This window comes from Anopheles darlingi, chromosome 2 (genome assembly GCF_943734745.1).
Source record: "Anopheles darlingi chromosome 2, idAnoDarlMG_H_01, whole genome shotgun sequence".
NCBI classification, from domain to species: domain Eukaryota; kingdom Metazoa; phylum Arthropoda; class Insecta; order Diptera; family Culicidae; genus Anopheles; species Anopheles darlingi.
Window position 1 is genome coordinate 76866304 of NC_064874.1, and position 23334 is coordinate 76889637.

A 23334-nucleotide genomic window follows, 5' to 3' on the forward strand; every position below is an offset into this window, starting at 1 on the left:
ATCAGATACCAACAGACTAGCACCGATGTGTCACCACAGCACACCGAGCATCAGCATCAGTAGAGTAATCAGTGTTGCCACGCTAGCAACCGGGACAGTGCTACCGGAAGCCTCCTTCAACTCTGCGATCGACTCAGTGTGCCCCAAATCGGTACTCTGATCGAGTAGCTCCACACTCTCAACCGATGGTAGAACTACACAAGCTCGCTGTGCAGTAATTACGCCCGATTCACAGATACATTCTCTAGTCTCCGGAACGAAGCGAAACCCTTCGTTACAATCCTGCTGTGGTTCGGTGTGATCCTGTTCCGTCCAGCCATCATCATAAACATCGTCATCATCGGATAGACGCTGCAAGATACGATTCGTTTCATGTGTTCGCTCAATGGCCAGACAGATGTGGTCGTTGCGCAGAAGGAATCCTTCCTCACAGTAGCAGCGTCCGTTGAGACAGTTGCCATCGATACAGGCAGGTTGACAGTCGCGATGGCAGGTTCCCGTCAAGTCCTCCGTATAGCCTTCCATACAACGGCAGACGTTCGGTTCGGCACAGTATGCTCCGATAGGGCAAGTCTCATCACAGTAAGCCTCACACCGCCCATCGAGCGTTTCGCTGTAGCCCGGCAAACAGACACACACTTCCGGGTCGGTACAGATACCGTTGGTACAGTCTTGACTACACACCGGCCGGCAGTAGACAATCGATTCCGGAGTGACCGCAAGCTCATAGCCTGGGTGGCAGGAGCAAACATTATTCTCGATGCAATCCCCGTTCGCACAATTCACGTACAGCTCGTCACATACTGCAGGTTCGTCTACCGGTGGCTCGGAAGTCGTGGGGCACACGATTGGTGTCGGCGTAGGACAGATTTTCTCGGGACAGGCTTGTGCCGGTGGGCACGTTGCCGGTGTACTTCTTGCGGTAGGTTTCGTTGGAGGAATAGTAGGACAGACGACCTTCGGACATGGTGTTGATGAAAGTACCAATGTAGGACAAGTGACGTTGCATACAGGAGGTTCGGGCGGACGAACTACCGGACAGCTAAGGACGGGACATGCGGCCTTCTCTTCACAGACACACTCCTTCGTCTGGTTCTCAACCTCGTAGATGATCACGTCCTTACTACATTCGACTGGTTCAGGCAACAGTTCGCACGTCTGTATGCCCGTCGCTTCATCCAGCGTTGGGTAGTAACCATCGAAACAACGGCAAAAGTTGGGAGCGCCACAGATCCCGTAAGTGCAGTTGACGATGTCCGGATTACAGTATGGAACACATTCGTGTGTAGACGTCACTTCGCCAAATTCGTTTTCATCCAGAACGTATCCTTCGTGGCAGTGGCAGACATTCGGTTCTCGACAGTCCGCATTGATGCATTCTGGAGTGCAACTAGGTACGCATTGTCTTGTCTCCACGCTGTACTCATAACCATCATCGCACAGACACTCGCCCGGTGCCACACAGCGACCAGCACCGCAGTTACCATCGCAGAGAGGTGCACACTTCGCTGGTCCACCGACCGATGGGAATGACAGGTAGTACCCATCGTGACACTGGCAGCGATCGGATCCGAGACATTCGCCATTTGTGCAATCGATCACCTGTGGATCACAGACTGGCTCGCAACGTCCCGTTTCAGGATCGTGCTGAAAACCGTCACCGCAGACACACCGATTCGGTGCAATACAAACTCCGTTCTGGCAGTCAGCCGAACAGACCGGCTCACAGATTGTGTCGAAGTGATCGGAGCGTCTGTATCCTGGATGACATTCGCAGCGCCCTTCCTCGACGCAGTACCCATTGACGCACCGTTCACCACAGGCCACCGGTTCACAGATCATCTTGCCCTCGCGGATACCAAGGGTGTAGCCATCGCCACACTCACAAACATTAGGCTGCGTGCAGCGTCCATGCGTACAATCCACGACCTGCTCATCACAAATCGGTTCGCACACGTTGGTACTGTACTCGGCGAACCGATGGCCGGCCAGACATTGACAAACATTAGGCCGAATACAGTACGCGTTGACGCACTTGTTGCGACAGTACGGTGTGCAGATGGAGGATTTTGAGTTTATTGCTGCAAAGAAAGAAATTTAGGGGATTCATATTTTGCACGTAAACATTCTAAGCTTGGCTTGGTGTTCCAAAACTCACAGTTGGTCGTAGCGAAATAACCCTTCAGGCACTCGCAGTGATCCGGAGCAACGCAGCGACCATTGGAGCATCCGTTCGAGCACTTGGGCTCGCACACGTTCCGGCTGTTTTCGCTTTTCACGTAACCTTATCAAGGAGGAAGAGAACGATGAGCATAAGTCCTTATCGGCCGGATGCTGCCAAATGGTGACATACCTTTTTTACATTCACAGACGCCTGGTGCGACACACAATCCATGAACGCACGGCTTGGAACACTTTGGTACACAGGTGCCCGATGTCTTCGGATCCAGCTCATAACCTTCATAGCACTGGCACTGATTGCCACCGATGCACACCCCATTTGCACACGGCTCCGAACAGTATGGCTGACAGATACCGATGGTTTCGTTGTACTGGAACCCATCGTTACATTGGCATACCCCCGGTCCGGTACATCGACCATTCCCACATCCAGCTGGACATTCCGGCTCGCAGATGTGTGGTGTGCTCTCGTTGCGCACCCTGTAGTTCCGGTGGCACATGCAGGTATCAATCGCTACACAATCGCCATTTTGGCATGGTTCCGTACAGCTCGGCACACAAGCATGCCCAAGTTCCTCGCTAGGACTAAAGCCCTCGGGACAGCTGCATCGACCAGGTGCCACACACTGGCCACCGGGGCAAGGTTTCTGACATACGGGAGCACACCGGTTCTCTTCGTCCAGCTCGTAGCCCTCATGACAAACGCATTCGTTTGGAGCGATGCAGTTCCCGTTGTAGCATCCATCCGCGCAAACAGGTAGACAGGTAAAGTTGGACTTTGTGGACGGTGCGTATCCTGCGAAAGGAAGAATGGTCATAGCAGAGACGCTACACGACTTTTGCTCATCAGCACTTACCAGCCTCACACTGGCATACATTCGGTAGAATGCACGTTCCGTGCTGGCACTGTTCAGCGCACTGCGGTACACATATATTCCCATCGGAAGGGTCCGGACGGTAGCCTTCATCGCACTGGCAGATATCGTCCACGCAGCGGCCAAATCGGCATGCCCGGTCGCACTTCCGGCGACACAGCCCAGTAGCGCCATCCCGCTCGTAGCCTTCTTCACAAAGACACACGTTTGGGGCTACACATTGACCATTCTCACAGGGCGTCTCGCAGACCGGTTCACAGCTGGAACGGAAACGCTAACAGTAATCACTGCATTCGAGACAATCGGATGCATCAGTCACTTACCGATGATCACCTACACTCCGATAACCACTGTAGCACTCGCACGTATCCGGTGCTATACATTCACCGAAGATGCACTTCAAGCGACACGTTGGCAGACACTCGGAACCGACTGAATGATATCCTTCGCAACAGGTTGGCTTCTTGTGAACCTCATAATTAAGCTACAGAATGAAAAAAAACCCCCCAAATAAAACACTCTTCCGGAGCTGGTCACATTTGATGATTGAAGGTACGATTAACTCACGGAACAGTTTAGTTGATCCGTTAGCACCGGAACACGGATGGAGTGCTCGGTGAACATGCAATAGTAAGAGGTTTCACCATAAAGCATGAGCGGACTTCTGTTTTCTACCAACTTGGGCACTCTGTAATAAGGAGAAGCACGTTATAACTCATCTCCGCCACCAAATTGTAATCTCCAATTTCCACATCCATTACTTTTCCTCTTCGTAGCACAGTTTCCCAACAGCCAGGGCGGATTGAAATTTCAGCACGATCACCCCCAACCAGAGCACTAACGCTGCAGCACTTAGAATCCGTTCCATCGTGGAACGCGAGCGGTTCGTTGTAGATCAAGTGCGTGAATCCAGACCGATCATCGAATGGTAACTGAGCTCAAAACAGCCACCGAGTGGACCATTTGGCATCGGGAAGATTCTGGCACTCGACGTCCGGTCTGGGGATGGATGGATCTGGGATGTGACAAAAACGCCAGTGCAAGATTAAGAAAAACCGAACGAGTCGTCTGGAATTTGATTTTCTTAGCTGATTTGGAGCAGAGATTTCTGGGTCTGTCTGGATGCCTATGGGCAGGCGTCTTGGGCAAGCAGATAAGAAGTTATGAAATTTATTGGTGTTATTTATTCCAACAGTTCCTGGGTTCACGGAGAGCGTGGCCAGTAGTGTCCTCAACCAGCCAGCTTCTAATCTTAATGTTCTTGGCCTATAATGTCAATACATGCGATGACGATGGTGTAATGGTAGGTCATAGGAAAGGAAGAATGATGGATGCCCGGTTTTCACCGAGGACAAATTAACACTGGAATCACAATGCTGGGGAGCAGACTCATTGATCCACGAACCAATAGTTAACGTGTTATTTTCATGGATTTTGGCTAAGCTTGGCTTATGAATGTATGATCGAGCTGCAAGAAGCATAAACCTTCCATCTACACAAGAAATGGAGCCTTAAATTTGTCGTGACGTAAACATTGCTTGATGAGACTCCATTTGCGCAAGCTTTTATAAAAATAGCATTACGTCAGTGTTCAGTGATAAGCCGTTTCCGTTACAGACCAATCATCAAACATCGAATCTGTCCCCAACGACTACACCATGGTCATGGGCATGGGAATTGAAATTGTATTAGTAAAAAACAAACGTGATAACTCTCATTGCAGAACAATATGCAATTTAAAATGCTCGTGCACCAAATGATACAGTTCCACTCGCGTCGCCATGGGAAAGCTTATCGAGCAACCTCCCCGGTTCTGCGCTACGGTTATATGGGTCAACAAGATGACTAACCCGACCCCTACTTTGAATCAGTGATGCGACGAATGACAACGTGTGATGTCAGAAGGTCAGACCGTGACCGATGCTGATAACTCATGCTGCGGATGTTTATTAGCATAATGTTCTGGAAGAGATTGTTTCGATTTGGCAGGATTTAGCTAACGGCAGGGTTAAGTAGGTTCGCCCGCAACAACGATAAGCCTGCCAATAGATCAAGAGTTTTGATTGCTTCGGATCATCACAATATTGCTTAAAGACTCACCCATTTGATAGTCACACTGATTGGCCATTCTGGCAGGACGGAACATGGATGCCTCAAACTGTAGAGCTGTGAAATGGGATGGAAGAAAGTGTTTTGACTAACTTTTGCGAGTCTCATAGAAAAAAAAACCAAAAATGAGATTAACAGAGCTACGCTAATAAAGTCAAAAGAAATTATCTCAGCATTTTTTTATGCAAGCAATTTTATGGAGATCGTAGCAGGCTGCGAGTTAACAATAAATTTAAGAAATAAAATGATTTGTCGAAAAGTGCCCCGTTTTCCAATTCTCGACATCATCACACGATATCCTTCGACGGCTTGTCTCGTTTTCTTTAATTTTTGAATCATTTCACCGTCGTATTTTAGCGCGGAATGTGGAAATGTACCGCCCAAATGAACTGCAATAATCGATCCCGGCATTCGTCACTCAGAGGCTTCCTGTCCGGTTGATTCCAGCCCGTTAAAAACAGCTTTCTTTCGGCACGAGTCATACCTTGCCACAGCGCAAGGTATGGTGGAATCTGAGATGAACCATTTCTCTTCGCACTCCTCTTCGAGCGGCTTTTTCGAGTTTGAGTTCGTTTCACGTTTCGACGACGAGCCATCGTGTCTTTTTTGGAAATGCTTGCTCCTAATTGTGGCTCTCTGCTGGCGTGGAGATGTTTCATAGCAACGCTAAATTTCCGCGGTTGAAAAATTCAAAAAATCAAAAACGTTACGAATTTGCGTTACGAGTTTGCGTTACGAACTCAATGAGACCTCGTCCAGATCATGCGGACCTTATTGATTATTTAAATTTAAGAATTTGAACAGGTTTTTGATTTTATTTAAAAGAAAACATTACACATGCATTCTAAATTGTTTAGAAAGATTCCAAATCTTCATATTGACCTCAACAAATCGTTAATTAGAATTTTAATGAAAATCGCAAGCTGTTGCAGGTTTTGTTGCAGCCGCTGTTGCGGATGTTGTGGACGAGCCGTAACGTTTCGTAGAGGTTTTCTTCTTCTTTTCTTCTTCCTTGTTGTTGCTCTTCGTTGTTTTGGTCTACGTGGTGCCGAGTTCAGAAATTTTAAAGTTTCTTGAACTATTTCGTGATAAAGATAAAGGTGATAAGATCAATTCCAAGACATTCAAACTGCAGTCTTCGTTCTCGTTGGAAGAGTTGCGAGGCGTTTCGTTTTGCAAAACTTTACCCGGGAATTTGAAGAACTTGATTCGTGGCACTTGCCGAAAACATACGGGATTTTTTTATTTACTCGCAATTCGTTCCCTTTTACGCCGCTATCGTTTTCGCAGGATGGGTATGAACGTAAGTCGTCAGGTGGACCTGACCGAGAACGAGTTCTTGCAACGGTTTGTCGGGAAAAACCACGTACCGGCTTATGACGACGATTTCTGGAACAACTTTCTGCAGTACCACATCAGTTTACCGACAAACAGGTGAGTGTTTCTTTCGGTCGCTACTCGCCAGTACGGTAATAACTATCTCTCTGCAGCCAGGAACAATTGAGCCTCGACTCGCGACTGGAAACGCTGTGCCAGAGCTTCATCAGCCACAATCTGCTGACGGGCAATTTTGGCTCGCTGGTTAACGTGTTTTTGCTGAAGGTGTCGGAGCTGCTAACCTTATCGGATGCCGAAAGGTGAGTCAACCTGGTCTAGTGACGTACCTGATTTACCAACGGTCTTCTGTTGTCACCGTAGTAACGTCCACATCTGGCACGCGTTCAACGCTCTCTTCATCATTCGCTGCCTCGTGAAGTACATGATCGAAACAGGCTCGGAGTACCAGCTGCTACAACACTTTGAAGCCCTACCGGTACAACCACCAGATGAAGGGACTGATAGTTCCACGGGGCCGTCATCGGCCGACCCCAACTCTACCACCATCGCCATCGATGCGCGTGTTGTGGAGGAAACGAAAGCGGCCGTAGCGAAGCTAGTTGATGGCACCAAGTTCGAGACGTTTCTTGAGGCACTGGTCAACATCATTGTTGTTATTCCGGTGAAGTAGGTTACCCGGGAAACGAGGTTGAGCAGTGTTGGCATGGTGAACTCACGATTCCGGTTCGGTTGTCTATTTGCAGGGAATTTACATATCATCTGCACCTGGAGGCGGTGAACTGTATGATTATATTACTCTCCGTTAGCCTGTTTTCGCAACAGGCCATGGAAAAGTCTACCATCTACCGAGCGATCTATCGTTGTCAACATGCCAACACCCTGATGAGTGCGTTGCTCCACTTCCTGAGCCGCATGAGCCAAGTACCGCAGACGATGTTCGGTTTTGGAACGGGCGGTTCGTTCGTTTTCGGGATCGCCGAATCACTTTGGTCAATATTGACGTTCGCGCGCAAGCAACCCGACATACTGACCGCACACGATCTTCCAAGCGCCTTCCGGGAACACTATCCGCTAGCTAATCAGAGCCTGCTGCTCATTTTGATCCTCACCAATCACCACGCGACAAAAGATAATCCGTATCGAGTTAGCTTGTTCGGTTGCTGCGATTCACAAGGTACGATTTCGATTGGAATAATGGTTCTGGCATCGATAAACTTTATTTTTTTTGCTCATATGCTCCGTAGACTCCCCGAAAGATCAGCCTGCAACATTCAAGATCGATTTTACGGCACTGTACAATACGTTGTGCCGGATAGTGACCATCGATCAGGCCACCTTGCTGCTCTATCTGTTGCTGTATCGAAACCAAAGATTCCACAAGTACGTGATGGCTCAGCAAAACCTTCAACAGCTCGTAAGTGTCCTTTGGCCGTTTTCTTAGAAACACCTTACCACTATCAGCATCTCTTCCGCCTCTAGGTAATTCCTATTCTTCAGACGCTGTATAACGCACCCGATAGTACTTCACATCACATCTACATGTCGCTTATCGTATTACTGATACTAAGCGAGGATGATAACTTCAACAAGAGCGTACACCTAACGGTAAGGCATAGCGCAAGTTACAACTTCCAGCACAACTTCATCGTTTCATTTTTGTTTGTTTAGATGTTAAAGAACGTCACCTGGTACACGGAGCGCTCCATTAGTGAGATCTCGCTGGGTGGGCTTCTGATTCTGGTTGTGATCCGGACGATTCAGTACAATATGTTGAAGATGAGGGACAAATACCTGCACACCAACTGTCTCGCAGCGCTAGCCAACATGTCTGGCCAGTTCCGTCAGCTTCATCCATACGTGGCACAGCGACTGGTGAGCCTGTTCGAAACGCTAGCAAAGAAACATGCTCGGTTGGATCAACAGCTGAAGCACCCGGAAGCGAACGGTGGTGAAGCGGATATCGCGATACCGATCGGTGGCCCCGTAACCTCGGAAGATATGGTAAGCAATCCAGCATTTATCTTCATTGAATCAGCCACAGTGCATTAACGGTCAAGCTTTTTCCCAGATGCAGGATTTATCCGTGCTGGAGGAGGTACTGCGAATGGTGCTGGAGATTCTGAACTCCTGTCTGTCGCATCAACTAGTCTACTGTCCAAATTTGGTGTACACTCTGCTCTACAAACGCAACGTCTTCGAGGCCTTCCGAAGTCATTCGGCTTTCCAGGATATCATACAGAACATTGATATGGTATGGATTATGTTCGAGTCTCGGAATGTTAAGATGATAATTAATCTGGTCTCATTTGTCTTTTAACCAGGTCGTTGGATTCTTTTCCTCGCGGTTGCAACGGGTACAGGACCAGCGCGGTGAGCTGGGTGTTAGCGAAGTACTAGAAGTGATATCGAAAGGAGCTAGCCAGTGGTCCAGTGACCGATTACGGGTATGTGTTTGATTCGGCTTAAATTGCCGCTGTTGACTCCTCTTTTCACCAACTGTTTTCGTTCTCTGTTTGCAGAAATTTCCTGACCTTAAGTTCAAGTATGTCGAGGAGGACGCACCGGAAGAGTTCTTTATACCGTACGTCTGGACGCTGGTGTGTAAGGCAGGCTGTGTACACTTCAGTTCCGAAACAATCAAGGGCGTTCCTACGGACATTGTTTGTTAACATTGCAACCGTTGGTACTAGAAGCGGCCCTTCGTTGTTGAGCAGATTTTATTATAATTTTCATTCTTAATTCCAATTTTGTCCTCTGGCCTATCGATGATTACTATGTATTGTGGTGCACTTGCAATACAAATAATTTCTTCTTAATCAAATTAATGGAATCAGATTGATACTGCTTCTTTCGAATCAAACTTCTTTTTAACCGTTATGTTATTGTTATTGTAAAGACCCCCAAGCATATTTATCCTTTTGTTATCAATGTGTTCAGGAGTGCTGGTGAAAGAACGGCGGCTAATTGCAGGCGACAGCAAAACAGGCAATAATAAAACTTTACTAGGCGATTGACTATAATGAACCACTTCCGATACTGTCTGTGACTGGTATTCCAGTGGAATGAAGTGGCGTAAAGGAAATGTGCAGCAAACGCGCAATATTCCAAATATGCTGAGCTCGAATGGCAAACAATTCGTCCTACGAATAAACTATTATTTTAAGGTGAGACGCAAATGAGCCTAACGTACCGCTTGTAACCAGTCGATACAGTGGCATTTTACAGACGCAGGTCGCTATGTATAACCATACTATTGGACCGCTGCGAGTCGAGCGAAGCGGAAGAAACAAGTTAACCGTGTTAAATTACAAAGCGCAAAACAAAAAAACAATTGGAAAATATTATTAATCAACTGATAAAGATAAAAAAGAAAAACAGTAAAGAAGATACACTATAACACTTAACTAAGGCTAGTCTTTTTCTCATTACATCATGTGCAAGACGCACACGAGGAGCAGAGTTATAAAAGTTTCGAATGCTTCTTTATTACAACAAGTTTGTAAGAATGGAGCAGTATTAAAATAAATAGTATACAAGGTAAGACGTCGAGGATTCGAGTGGAAAGCTTATCGAACTACGATACTTCTGCTCTTGAGAGCACAGCAGCAACACAAAAATGGAACGCTAAACTTAAACTCTACATATCACTTGGTGGGGGCACGACACTCATGTTGGCTGCTAATGCCGGCACTAACGATGTCGTCAACAGTGGCCCTGGCATACGCCTGGCGAAATGCGGATGTCCGTAGCAGCAGCTGCAGCTGCGGTAGACGATCTACACTCCCTTGCACGCATCCATGCACTGCTTGTAGGACATGAAGTTGTTCGCGTTGCCATCGCACCCGCCAAACTTGAACTCGATGCACTCTTTCTGGTCCGGGTCGTATCTGTCGGAAGAGAAGACGAATGATTATTGTGTGCTTCTCGAAAGCCCTGCAACATGGTCGAGACTGTAAAATCTTGTTGCTACAACAGTATCCTTATGCATTGTTAGATAACAAGCAGATCTATTGGCCCATTTAGTACAGTTTTAACAAACAAAAACAACTTCTTTTTCGCACAAAATTAGGTAGCTCACCCGATCGATGTCACGATCAGTGTAACGTTGACCGAACCGATCAATTCACTAGCCCGCCCAAGCCACGTAACGGGTTCCCCGGCAACGTAACGGTTAATTCGCAACCCATCATCATCATCATCATCATCATCAGCATCATCGCCAGCTTCTCGTGACTGGACAACTTTCACTACAATCATTTACACCACCTCCCAGAGCCACAGCTACCGGGAGCTGGAGTGGACAAATGTTTGTCTTTGCATTTGAAAGGCTCATCACCCCTCCCCCCAATCCCCACCAATTCCGGAATCCATAGCACAGATGTGCGCTGGAGAGAGACAAAAAAGGAAGTGCGAAACGGGATGCTGGTAGCTCACCTGTAGCGGGGTAGCAGGGCACGGCAGACACCACGCCGCGGTGGCAATTTACACTGCTCGTCTCGGCCGGCCGCCTCGACCCGATTGCTGGTCTGCAGCGGTAGGGAACCACCCTTCTCTTCCCGGTCCTGCGGTCCATCATCGTCCAGCTCATCGTAGTCACCGAGATACTCGAGCATTTTGTAGAACATTCGACGGCTTTCCGAACCGAGCTGATCGATCATATCGATCGGTTGACCGGTCGCTGTATCGAGTGCACAACACAACAGTACGACCACCGCACACGCCAGCACCAGACCACCACCGGTCACACTCCGAAAAGGGTTTCTCCTTGTATTGACCATTTTGTAGCACGGAAAGGTGTCGCTTTTGGAGCGCAAGGATGTCTATATTCTGTTTCCGTGGAGCTTCACTTTCACAATGAACACATAAACACACAAACACACACACTCAGTTGGTACCGCTAAACCGATGCGTTCACCTTCGTATCACGCTTGCAACTGACTCGGTTGGTGGCGGTGGCACACGATCTTATATTTATTATGGAGCCGTGCGGATCCGTGCCCGCTGCACGTCGTCACAGCATCGGCACCCCGTGCCGTTAGGCGGTGGAGGAGAGGACAAAAAATAAATAAAAATAAAATAAACCGCCAAGCATTACAACACATGCACCGGAACGATGACGACACACCGTCGGATCGGTTGGTCGGTGGAACCGGTTTTTGGGGAAACATCGCTGCGGTGCGGTGGGCGGGTCATTCGGCGTTCGAATACGATCAAACGACTGCAGCGCCACGTGAGGCGACGAACCAAACGACATCGCAAGGAAAAAAAAACACAAAAGCAAGGGGAGGGCTTTTTGGGGCCCAAGAGGCGCGTGCCCGTTCGCTCGTCAGCCACCCCCGGGGGTGGGCCCTTTCGATCGACATGACAGGTCGCACGGTACGGCTGCGTGTCGACTACTCCCGTCGGCGTGTGGCCATTGACCGGCAGCGGCCAGCCACTAGGTGAGCTGTAGGGGAAATGGTCGATGATTGCTCCGCTGGTGCAGCCATCCTTAGGTGGCTAATGGGGACGGGGAAAATCGATACGCGGTCGCGGTCACATAAAGCATTATTCTCCGTCCGGGCCATTCGGTTGCGGAAATGGAAATTAGAAAGCTCACACCACCCGGCGTTACCAGGCAGGCGGCATCATAAAACCAGAGACTTTTCGCAACTTTTCGTAGCAAAACCCGGTGCCAATAGACCGTTGCTGGGTGTTGGATTGTGCGTGCCGGATTGATCGATGCTGGACCAGGGACCGGGTAATTCCAGCTTCACCGGGATATCCGCTTCCTCACTCTCCTGCTCTGGTACTACTCAGCCGTGCCTCACCGCATAGTTATGCGGGGTCAGAGTCCGCGAGTGCTGCTGCACGGCGCGCGCGAGACGTAAGTAAACAAGTTGGATAACTGTTTCTCAATGCCTCCCTGGTGTACAAACGGGGCCACTACGCGTAGCGACGTCACGTCGCACCATTCGTGAAGGTGTTCGATCAGCGGTGCACCATTGATATGTGCGGGTATTTTATGCCGCCATTGACGTCATAGTGCTGGGTAAACCACCGGTCCTAACGATGACGGAACGGATGTGTTCTGCACTGAATTCTGATGCACTACCATCAAAGTGCATCAGGAAGAAGTCAAGAAAGGTGACATATGGTCGCTTTGGACATCAACTCGGCAGCGCTGTCCAGCAGACCAGTGATTTGCGTGTGTCTCAACATGCTTTTAAGAATGACAACACCGTCACGGATTAGGTTTACCATTGGAAATCGGTTAACGGGGGCCGTGTGGACGGTGAAAACAGTTGCACAAACCACCAACAAGCCGCCCGTATGGCATGACAATCTCTCTCGAAAAAAAAAACAACTTCAAGGATCTTTCAATCGAGGGCTTGCCTACCTTTTCACTTGCTCCACGCGTGCTCCACTCCCACCCCGGGTCGCTGTGTCCAATCCGAAATTGCATACCCGCTCACCCTGGCGGCGCTCACCCGGTACGCGCTGGCAATGGCTTCACTTTCTTGGCATTCTGGTCGCGCCCGGCAAAACCGCACACAAAACAAACAAATGTTGACATCATCGCCGGGTTGTGATATTTTAATTTTGTTTTACATTTGTTCCACCCCCCCCCCTTCCCCTCCCGTTTTTTCCCTTCCTCTCGTGCCCATCACCTCGTGGTGCCGTGAATGGACGCAAAAGTGAAATAAAATAATAAAAAGAAACATGGCGAATCGTGCCACCGTGCTGAAGTGGTGGGTGGACAAGTGGAATGAAGTATTGCATAAGAAATCGGTGACTCAAAGGACGCTGCGCGCTATCTCCCGCACCTTGGTGTTGCTTCGGAATTTTCCAGAGTTTCGATTATTCTGGAAGAATTTATACCCAATGTTTTGCTGTTGGAATACTAATTTAAACTGAATTTAATAAAAAAAACAAACTGAAATATTGTTTGGAAATACTTACCAGAGGCATAAAACAGTTAATGTAGGGAGTGCCTTCGTGCATTTCATCGGAGATAAAATACATAAACCCATGCGCGATATAGAGAGCTTAGCGACAATTTCTACAACAACAACAAAAAACAATTTCCAGCCACCGTTGCAGCAAGAAGAGGGGCAGGAAGAGGACGCCCATCAATTCATCACACTTGAGATCGATTACTCGACACTCGACAAGTCTTCGGAGTGTGTTTCGCTCCGTGGATTCAATTGCACCTCAGATGGCGATGGCGCCATGTCTCCGGCAATTGGTCACACTTTGGAAGCTGGCATTAGTCATGCCACTTGCCACTGGCCACCATCCTTGTAAAGCGGCGCTAAGATGGAGCGGGGCTCAATTACAAGTTTCACGTTTTGCATCGCGCCATCGCGCCATCGGTTGATCGCGTGCCAAGGCTGTGTGTCGTCTCGGCGTCAGCTTCGCGTCAGTGACGTAGCCGGTGCGATGACGAACAGATCGCGGGTTCAATGACCCTTCCGTGGGGCGGCGCGCGAAACAAACGATCAAAACAAATGCCGAAGGAAGTTGGATTGGGGTTTTATTTCGGTGGAGTAAAGTGAGAGGTGATCTCAAAAAGACTGGCGAGGGATCGCCTGAAGTGGGTTGAAAGAGGTGAATTGAGGGAATTGATGCTTTCGTATGCTTTCACTGTTGGTTAAGCGGAATTAAAACATGAAGTTTTGTATCACCATGGGAGGTGGTTGCTGATGAGGTAAACAAATATTAATTTGCTTTTGAATCGATGAATGAAGGAATTTTTTAAAATAATGCATGAAGTAACTTGAAAGCGTTTCAATGCCAGATCTTTCAACGTCTTCTTTCTTCTTATCCCAATAGACTGTCTTGTTGCATGAAATGGTCTCCGAAGAGTGAAAAGCGGTTAGTTCTTGTGTATTCGAGGCGTTTAATCTTCGTTGTTTCATCGCTTTCATCTGGTAATGTTGATACTACACAGTTGCAGAGCAGTCCGATTTTTTAAAGTAGTTCTATTATCCCTTTACGCATGATTTCCTCTATTAAATGGCGTAAGACATGGCAGGCAGCGTTTGAAATTTACTGTAATCGAAATAATACCTGATTTGTAAAGATTTTTTTAAGAATTTCATATAATTTTATTAGAAAAATGCTAATAAAAAGCATATTTACTCGAAAGTGAAATAGGAAGCACTATCAGAGAGACCATATTCATAGTGGCTAATGTAACACTATATTAATCTTAATTTAAGTCAATTCAATTCTTTCAACTACTAGCCACCATATTTCCAGATTATCCACCGGATCATCGCTAAACACCCTGACTGACCTGAACATCATCTTTCAAACTAGCTGGTAGCCGAAAACGCCTCGTTCGATACGACCACCAGCAGGTCAAATATTCATCATACGCCTCGAAAGCAATCATAAATGGAAGGCAGCAAAAACACACACTCCAATACGCGGTTCCCGAACGTTTTGTGGGATCCGCACAGGACGCGGGGTGAGGAAGGATACGTTCGGCGAACGTGCGCGGTAAAACCGATGCGAAAATATATATATTTCCCAAACTGCAACAGGTGTTGAAGTAATGAAATAATTTACAATCTGTTCTATCCAACCACCACTCGTCGTCTGCTCACTGCGCTGCTGCCACCACCATTGTGGATCCGATGATACAACGTGCCGAGAAGGATGGCTGCCTTGGTTGCCTTCTTGGGTGATAGCTTCTATCGTAATCCTTCCTGCGAGCGTAACAATGGACCGCAACACACACACACAGACACATGCCTTCGCATCCCATCCGTACAAATATCATACGGTACGGTCCTTGGCACTCCGTGTCCAGTGGGCAGCTTAATTTCCCATTCGGACTCTCTATCTCTCACTCTCTCTCTGTCTCTCTCTCTCTCGCTCGATGCCGCTTCGAAGCCGAATGCTGGTCAGGACCTCAGCTTGACCGTGTCCTTCTCCGTCTCGCTTCTCCGCAGCTCCAGGGTTTAGTTCATTTCTCAATGGATTTTCCCGCGCCCCGGTACAATTTTCCGCCGTGATTTAATGCTTCGCGTAGCTTCTCGGTCCCGACCAGGAGGCTCCACGCTCCCGGCTCGTACTCGCTCGTTTTCTCGTGTGTATTTCGCTCCGGATTTCGATTTGCTGGCCGCACGGGAGGTTAGCATTTCCCAGCGGACTGGCGAGCGGACCGAGTTGGCTTGTGCTGTTGGCGTGCGAGTCCGAGTGTGCAGCTGGTCCCGGATACTGCTGGTACTGGAAACGAACCGGACTTCCTGTTTGGGATCGGCCTTCCTTTGCTCGACATTCTCTCTTCCCCCACAGTAGGTAATGAAATGGCTTTTAAAGGATATTTGTGGGCAATCATGGGAATGCGGTTAACGGGCGGCTTAGCTGGCGATTATGAAGTTGTTAAATATGGTTTCGGAATGTCACGGTATGGTCCGGCGGCACGACACGGAGCTCGATGTTGATTAATGAGGATTCCATTATCGGTGAACGGTTCACAGGACGTGCCTTTTGTTCGGACGTTCTATGTTTTATGTTTCAATGCGTCTTCTTTTAATGAAAACATCACAATTCGTGGCAAGCCGTGCAGCAAATCGTAGACGTAACACTGTCGTCAGAACTTTTGCCATTTACTACAAACACGCACACACACACACACACTGGTTCGTTGCCCGTTTTGGCCCGGGAAATCTCGATTCCAATCGAATGGACTGCGATGAGAGCAGCCAGCAAATCGGCCGCCCGTTGAAGCGAGCATCCCTGCGAGATTCTCAGTGAAACTTTCCCCCGAAACAAGGGCGACGATGTCAGTGTACAAGGGCAAGGGCTGACGTGCTGCAAGAAGTGTCTCATAAACTGAGATAAACAATTGAGCGAAAGGGACGAAAAAGATGAGCTTTTCTCGTTGGACTAAACGGATGAACGGAGCAGCACCAGGAGCAACAGCAACACAATAATCAATTTGTTTTTCATTTGAATAACTTTCGAGCAACCCCGCCTGCTCCCTGTATCGGTAGGTTCCGGGATCTTGTCGTCTGTCTCATCCTCTCGCACACTTCTCAGATTTCGTCCACGTTGTGACGAACCCACCCGCGCTGCAAAGTGTTCTACCGGCATAGTATCTACACGAAAACGGTGTTAAACTCTCGTGAACATGCTAACGAACAACTTTTCCCTGCAGCCCACCCTCCCCGGTTGTTCTACATTTCCCGCACCCTTCTGTGGCTTCTTTTGTAGAAGGCTCCTGCCTTCTCGACTCGCTCGACGCTTTGCCTTTTCTTTGGCCACTTTTGTCCTTTTTGGCCTGGGACCTCCCGTCTCGACAGCTCGACCGAGTTTTTTTGTTCTCGCGATCGCGCGCGTCCCGTGATTTCATTTGTGCTCTCACCCTTCGCTCTAAACTATTTCGAGGTAGGGTGGGTGCCATGGAGGCGGGGGAAGGGGGTGTTCTTTTCAATTCGCGACTAAATTTGCCTTCGATTGTTTTGCCTGGCGCATAAGTTTGTGCGCGCTAATCTCGGTGCTGTGCTAATTGTTCATTACGAACGAAAGCAATGATCTCATCATCGTCACCGACGAGCTCGCTGCTTTCATAAACGAATCCGTCATCTTTGCCTGCAGCTTGGTGTAGGTGAACGATGAGGCCGAGTACTCTCACCCTCTCCCTTTTTGACAGGACGGCGCCGTGCTCGAGCACCGGTAACCGGTTGCTGGTGGATGGAAATTAAGTTTTCCGATACGATCGAAAGCCACAGGAAATTAAGCTGCTTGCTGGCTGGTTAGCTGGCTGGGGTAATCATTTCTTCAGCAGTTCTGGCGTACGAGGGAGGCTTGTTTTGCAAAAGAAGGAAACATTGCATATTGAACCCCCCTGTAGTACGAAGATATCGCACCAGGACCCATTGCTTAATGAAATAGTTTAAAATTTACCGGTTTTAGGAGCGACGTCAGAAGAGTGACGTCGATTTGTGACGCCTGTGTTGTGGAAAATCAAGTTGACACCGCGTGCTTGGTAGCTACATATGTTGCATGCACAATGTCGAGCTCATTAATTGTTGCTATTCTCTCCACCCGCCAGATTGTGCCACATTAATTGGGGAAACTGGCGGCTGTTTCGGGAGTTTTCATTTAGCTCACTTCATCGACACAAACACACACACACACACACACACACACACACCTACAAAGCGCTACATTCAACAATATCGCGAATTCATGCCAGGCTCCTCTCGGGGGGCGAGAGGTGGTGGGAGTTTTGCCAATTAAAGATATACCGTGCACCGCCGTGGTGGACCACAACGACACTGGCACCACACCGGCCTCCGCGGTGTCAATATCGTCAAAACCGGGAAAATCCTCCGGGCGCCAGGGAAAACTTTCACAATGAAAGTTCCTCCCCGAGTCCACCGTCACCGTTTACCGTCGTAGTCCGCCACCCCCCCATACGGATCATTCTTCGCTGAACTTCTTCTTGAGAACTCCAGTGAGCTCGAGCGGTGCGCGAAGAAAGTGCCTCACCTCACCTCACCTCACCTCACCTCGTTCCCTCCCATTCCGGCGGAGTGATTTATTTTTATATCGGAATAAATCAGTGCACGGGAGGGTATAAATTTTCTCACCTGCGTCCCCGGTCCCGGGCACGCACACAGCAGAGCGGGAGAACTGCCACCACCCTATCCGCCCCCGGAAGAGTGGGATTCTGTGGTTTGGTTTAGGGTAGCAGGAAGTTCGCTTCGCTTCCGTCGTTAGAGCCGCCGCGTCGGTCGCTCGAAGGGGGTGTCGCTCAGATTATTGCCCGTTATTAGTAGCGTTCTGTTATTATTATTTCATCCATCATGGGACGTACGAGGGGAAGGAGAAACGGAGGCACCCTCTTTTCTTTCAGGCCGACTTATACAGGCCGGGCCGCTTGGAGGCGTACCAGCTGCCGGTCGTCTGCCGGTGGTTTTTGGACTGAGTTGTAGTTTAGGAAGCGAATTTATCGAGGTTAGTCCCCCGCCCGTTTGCCGGTGCCAATAGCTGGCCAATTAGCAACAGGTTTGGGAGCCGGGAGGGGAGATGTATTAATTGAATACCAGCGCCTCATTAGCTGTCACTTGGAGTGACATTTTATCGTTAAACATTTAATTTTTCAAATCATAATATAGTGTTTAAAAGCAGGGGAAAAAATGAAAACTCTCTTCAAATGGATCCGTCATTTTTTCCAATTCAAACCATTCTTTTTTTGTGAAGCGATGCTCTATGCTCTGTGCCATTCGCTGATTTGCTTGCGACGCTGAAATTCGTTCGATTATTTATGGTTTATTAATGTTTGAACGGTGCTTTCGCTGTCGCTGGTGTCACCGTTTAGCATCACTACGTACCACGGTCCTGGTGTCAATGCTTTCACTCGCGTCAATTATGCTTCCCGTACACGTCCACATTGACCGGGAGGGGTAGCAGAAGGAGGGGTCGCATGTTCTCTCGATCATTACACGATGAAATCAATACCACAAAACTAGATGCTGGAGTCACTGAAGTGTCCATCCTGGTCGTGTCCGTCGTCCGGCAACGACCGGAGTGGCAACGTCCGAGCAGATCAACTCCAGCGTCGTCTCGGAGCAACAGAGGTGCCGCTGGAACACTTGAAAACGCGCGGGCGCGGGTGCGGGCATGGAGACTGGAGACTGGAGACATCGTAAATTTCGTTACTTTATGGCCACCTGACGAGTAAAACTTGACCGTAAAAATATTTTCCCAGTTTCCCGTGTGAGGAGGTGCGGGTGTGGTATGGTGTGTGCCCGTGTCTGTGTGTGTGTGTGTGTGTACGTGCAGTGCAGAGGTGGAGTTTCGTTTTCGATTTCCGAATGCATCCGTCGTCGTCCTCGTCGTCGTGGTCGTGGTCGTCGGAAGGACTCCCGGGAAATCGACGAGCTGCACGATGGAGCAGGGGTCACGAAGGGCAAGTAGCATCTTCCGTTCCCGATAGTCAAGTGACCGAAGGTCGTTTGAGCGTGATGGGAGATGCAATTTTCCGATTGTGCCTTACCGCAGACCCCTCTTCCTGGCGATGATGCCGGTAAGGGATGAAACTTTCATTGTTTCACGTATGTCCACCTTCTGGAGGGGGCAAGCTGGACCGGGTGACGGGTACGTGTGACCCTCGTATTGCGGGACGAAACGGGGCATAATTTTGCAGATATGCCGCCATCAAGCTCGATCGTATATTTTAGCTGTTTTACTCCGCTACATTACACAGACAGGGCGGAGACGATGACGCTGGCTGCCAACCGATGAAGGAGGGGTGGGGAAGCAGGTAGGGGAAGTGTAAATAATTTTCGTCATCAATGCTATTAGGGATCGGGTTCTGCTGTCAGCTACCGTAGCATCCTCCGAGGACTCTTGTGGTTTAGATGCGCATGATGCCTACTGGCAATGCCGGAGATACGGTTTGGAGAGACAATAAAGATGGAATTTAAGAACTGACCGCACCGTCACCACCTGTTTGTGTGTTACAGTTTAGAGGTGTTGACTTTCTGCACTAGTGATGTGTAGGGTGTAACAGGAAGAGATTCTTGATTAGTGGAAATGATACGATGTGTAGGTATAGGACAATGGACTTAGAGAGTTGTTGGACGAAGCTTGAGTTGTATCAGTCGATAGTATTTAGGTGGAGGAGTTGATGAGTCATAAAGTAACTCAAAACACAACAAATCTTTTTTTCTGCTTCATTTAATATAGAAAATTGTAAAAAATAATTTGTTTATCAAATAATTTGACCATTGCAAGTAAAGTGTTCAGCAAAGCCTACAGCAGAGGTAAAAATTGTAGAAGATCTAAAAATTATTTAATAAACCCCAAAAATTAATCAAACTGATTTCATTTCTCCGCATATAAAATGAAACTAACCTGCATCACGTTATAAAACACTTAAAAAACAATGTGGAATAATTTTAAACATTACAAACTGTAGAAAAATGCGACAAAGAAATGAGAAAGATGATAAGAACAAAAGAAAAAGCCGTAAAGTGAAAAGGAAACGTAATTAGATAAACAATGTAAAAAATAATGAAAAGGAATAAGTGTAAAAAAAAATAAAAAGTATCAAATACTGTCGCAAGTAACATAAAAAAGCTCTAGTAACAACCTCTTTCAAACGAATGAGAGTGAGAGTCAAAGAGTCAGAGTGATTTGCGTGAGCACAAATTAACCGTCAACCATTGGAGTTACACATGTTTGAGGAGAGTACGTGAACAATTAAACGGTGGCTGCGCGGCACATTCCACGCCAAGCGCAACGAAGGAACGCTAAAGATTCCATTAGAGCTCATGCATGCGATAAAAGAGGTGCATGCCAAATGTTTGCGACAAACCCGTTAGGTCCGTTGCACTGGACCATCATGCCGATGGTCGCTCCGTCGTCCGTTGCCGGAAGCATGCAAATGGGTATTCCCGTTTTCTTGGCCGTCCTCCCACCGACCGATTTTATGGGTGCCTTTCTTTTGGCGTCGTTGCTTTTGAAATCACCCACACCGCAGCACGTAGCAGTGCAGCCGTGGTGTCGGATGCAGCTGTGTTGAGAAACCCGCGTTGTTTTTTTCTTTTCTCCCACATTGAGCCATAACTTTTCTACGAAGAAGTTATTTCTTTCTTTTTTTATTTTATTCCATCTAACCTACACGGAGTGGAGGGGGCGAAACTTATTTGTTTTTTCTTCCCACGTGAGTGGTGGAAATAATTGTTGCAAAAGCAAAAGAAAAAGAGACACTCAACCTCCCCAAAAAGGGATGCTGTGTGTTCGTCGGCGTTCACTGTCCTGCCGTGCGAGCGTTGCAAACGACTCGTGCCAGTTCAAAGCCAAAGAGCAAAAGGACGAGTGGAAAGTATGATGTCTAAGATGACGCTGGATGACTTTTAATCACGAACACGGTCGCACACGGTCCCCATTCCCCTTTTAGACGCTGGCATAATCGCTTGCAGGCGGCCATTCTGCAAGCAAGCATTGATCTAAGCAGCAGAAGACGAAACCACGGTGGACATCACAGTTCCGAGCAAACGGCCACGATCATAAACATTTTTATTTCAAATTTACGTGCCTTTCATTATCTGGCACTCTCCGTGCCAACAGTCCATTTTTTTGCAGCATTTTTGTCACAAGTTTTGCCAATGTTTGTGGAGCTGTGCGTACGTGCTACACGCCGTGGAACAACAATCTACGCTTCCGGCAATTTTAAAAGTTGAAGAAACACATTTTGATGAAAGCAGATGTAGCTGCATCGCTTTCTTTTAAATCAAAATCACTTACTTGTCTAAAACCGTCTAGGCGAAATCCTTAATTCTGTAGAAAAGCCACGAAACTATTACCTCGCCGGCACACCCAGTGGTACCGTATGTTTGGAGTGAGTGTTTCATTCTTCAACCCCGAACGCGGCGAACAGAACGTGAGAAGAAATGTTAAATTCCACACCGAGCGCAGGACGTATTTTAGTTGCATTATTTATTTAGCTGCTAGTATTCCGCTCCCCCTTCGACCCTGTTTCCGACTGCCTCTGGTCTGGTGGCCACGTCTTAAGTTGTAATTTTGCTAAGAGTTTCGCCGGACCGGTGCACCATTTGCATCGCTGGAAGTTGGAGTTTAGAAAGAAAAAAATGACTGTTTTTTTGGTTCCTATTTCGGCATCATTTCCGACCGCTTATAAGGACGTCCCAAAAATGTGCAAAAAATTAATGCCATTATCGTCCGGTGTACATACTTGTTTATTGAACGCTTATAGTACGCGTTCCGGGAATTAAGAATGGATCCGAAACCAAGCATTTTTTGTGGCTAAGATTTATTGCAAAAAGTCCGCAAAAACCCAACCCAACAACACTAATCCAGCACATTCCAGCAACATCGCGGAACCAATTAGCCAAGACGCGTGCGAAGAGATTGACAAGGCAGCGGCGCCTTACCGCGTTGTGGGGTGAAAAGATGATTAACGAAGGAATGAATTCGAACCAATTATGGGGGGGGGGGGCAGGAACGCGCAATGCGCCTTTAACCTCCTTCAACAAAAGGCGCCCTTTTTACAGTCCTCCAGCTCTTCTCACTTGGAAAAACCACCGTGAGCTGAAGCTGAAGTACTTAAAATATTAATTTATTACCTGTCGCGCCCTTAGCTGCTCAACGAGCGCGACAAAAGCGACGACCGCGGAGGGACTACCGCACGGGGCATACCGCGCAGCACCAAACCAGCGAGGGCTAATGGACTGCCACTGCTGCGTTGCGGGAGGAGAGAGGTGGCAAGAAAATTTATTTTCCAGATTCCAGGCAGGCTACTCCGAGTGTTGCTCACCCCTAAAGGCGTGAGAGTAGAAATCGATAAATTATATTAATTATTGTATTTTCGGGGAGTCGAGTCGATTGGGTGCCCACAATTTTAACACACATCCACGCGTTAAAATGACGTCCTTAACTTCTGGCACAACCGTGCCGGAAAAAGCATTCGAAACACACCAACATAACTTATCGGAACACTTGAAGCACGTTTTGTACCAATTGGAAAGCAATTCCACTCTCGCTTCCAACGCTTCTCGCACTTTATAGTCCCGACTGGCCGAAAGGTCATTTGGCTGCAGTAAAGCAACTGTTCTGTTGACTGGCTAGCTGGCTCCTTGGTGTCTTGCCAGAACTTCGGCATCGGAACGGTCGCCCGGTTAACGGTTTCTTGATCGTTGATGGACCCATTGCACCGGGCGTCCAGGATGTCGGCGTAGTGTATTAAGCTGCAGCGCTCCATTAAACTACATCCGCCAGCCAGGGCGGACTGGAGAAGGTCTAGGATTCGCTGCCAGTGAACACACCACGGGTCGTTCAGCTCGGTTGGAGCTTGGAATTTAAA

General features: G+C 48.1%; 3 protein-coding genes across 3 annotated transcripts; 1 reads left to right on the forward strand and 2 right to left on the reverse strand.

The window, feature by feature from the left end:
- Positions 1-30: 30 nt before the first annotated feature.
- Positions 31-3924, reverse strand: LOC125959540 (cell death abnormality protein 1-like). Its single transcript, XM_049692365.1, has 7 exons — positions 3818-3924; positions 3624-3744; positions 3380-3540; positions 3039-3316; positions 2354-2977; positions 2159-2284; positions 31-2081 (listed from the first exon to the last, which is right to left on the reverse strand). Exons 1-7 carry the CDS (start codon positions 3922-3924, stop codon positions 31-33), a joined length of 3468 nt encoding a protein of 1155 aa, XP_049548322.1.
- A 2262-nt stretch (positions 3925-6186) lies between these two features.
- On the forward strand, positions 6187-9945 carry LOC125959122 (dymeclin). The gene is made up of 11 exons (XM_049691922.1): positions 6187-6265; positions 6456-6599; positions 6656-6802; positions 6864-7169; positions 7247-7677; positions 7748-7917; positions 7983-8108; positions 8172-8504; positions 8572-8754; positions 8825-8947; positions 9023-9945. The coding sequence occupies exons 2-11, from the start codon at positions 6457-6459 to the stop codon at positions 9170-9172; spliced, it is 2112 nt and encodes a 703-aa protein (XP_049547879.1). The 5' UTR covers positions 6187-6265; position 6456; the 3' UTR covers positions 9173-9945.
- Positions 9946-10053: 108 nt separating this feature from the next.
- Positions 10054-11425, reverse strand: LOC125959135 (inter-alpha-trypsin inhibitor). Its single transcript, XM_049691943.1, has 2 exons — positions 10938-11425; positions 10054-10390 (listed from the first exon to the last, which is right to left on the reverse strand). Exons 1-2 carry the CDS (start codon positions 11279-11281, stop codon positions 10279-10281), a joined length of 456 nt encoding a protein of 151 aa, XP_049547900.1. The 5' UTR covers positions 11282-11425; the 3' UTR covers positions 10054-10278.
- Positions 11426-23334: the final 11909 nt, after the last annotated feature.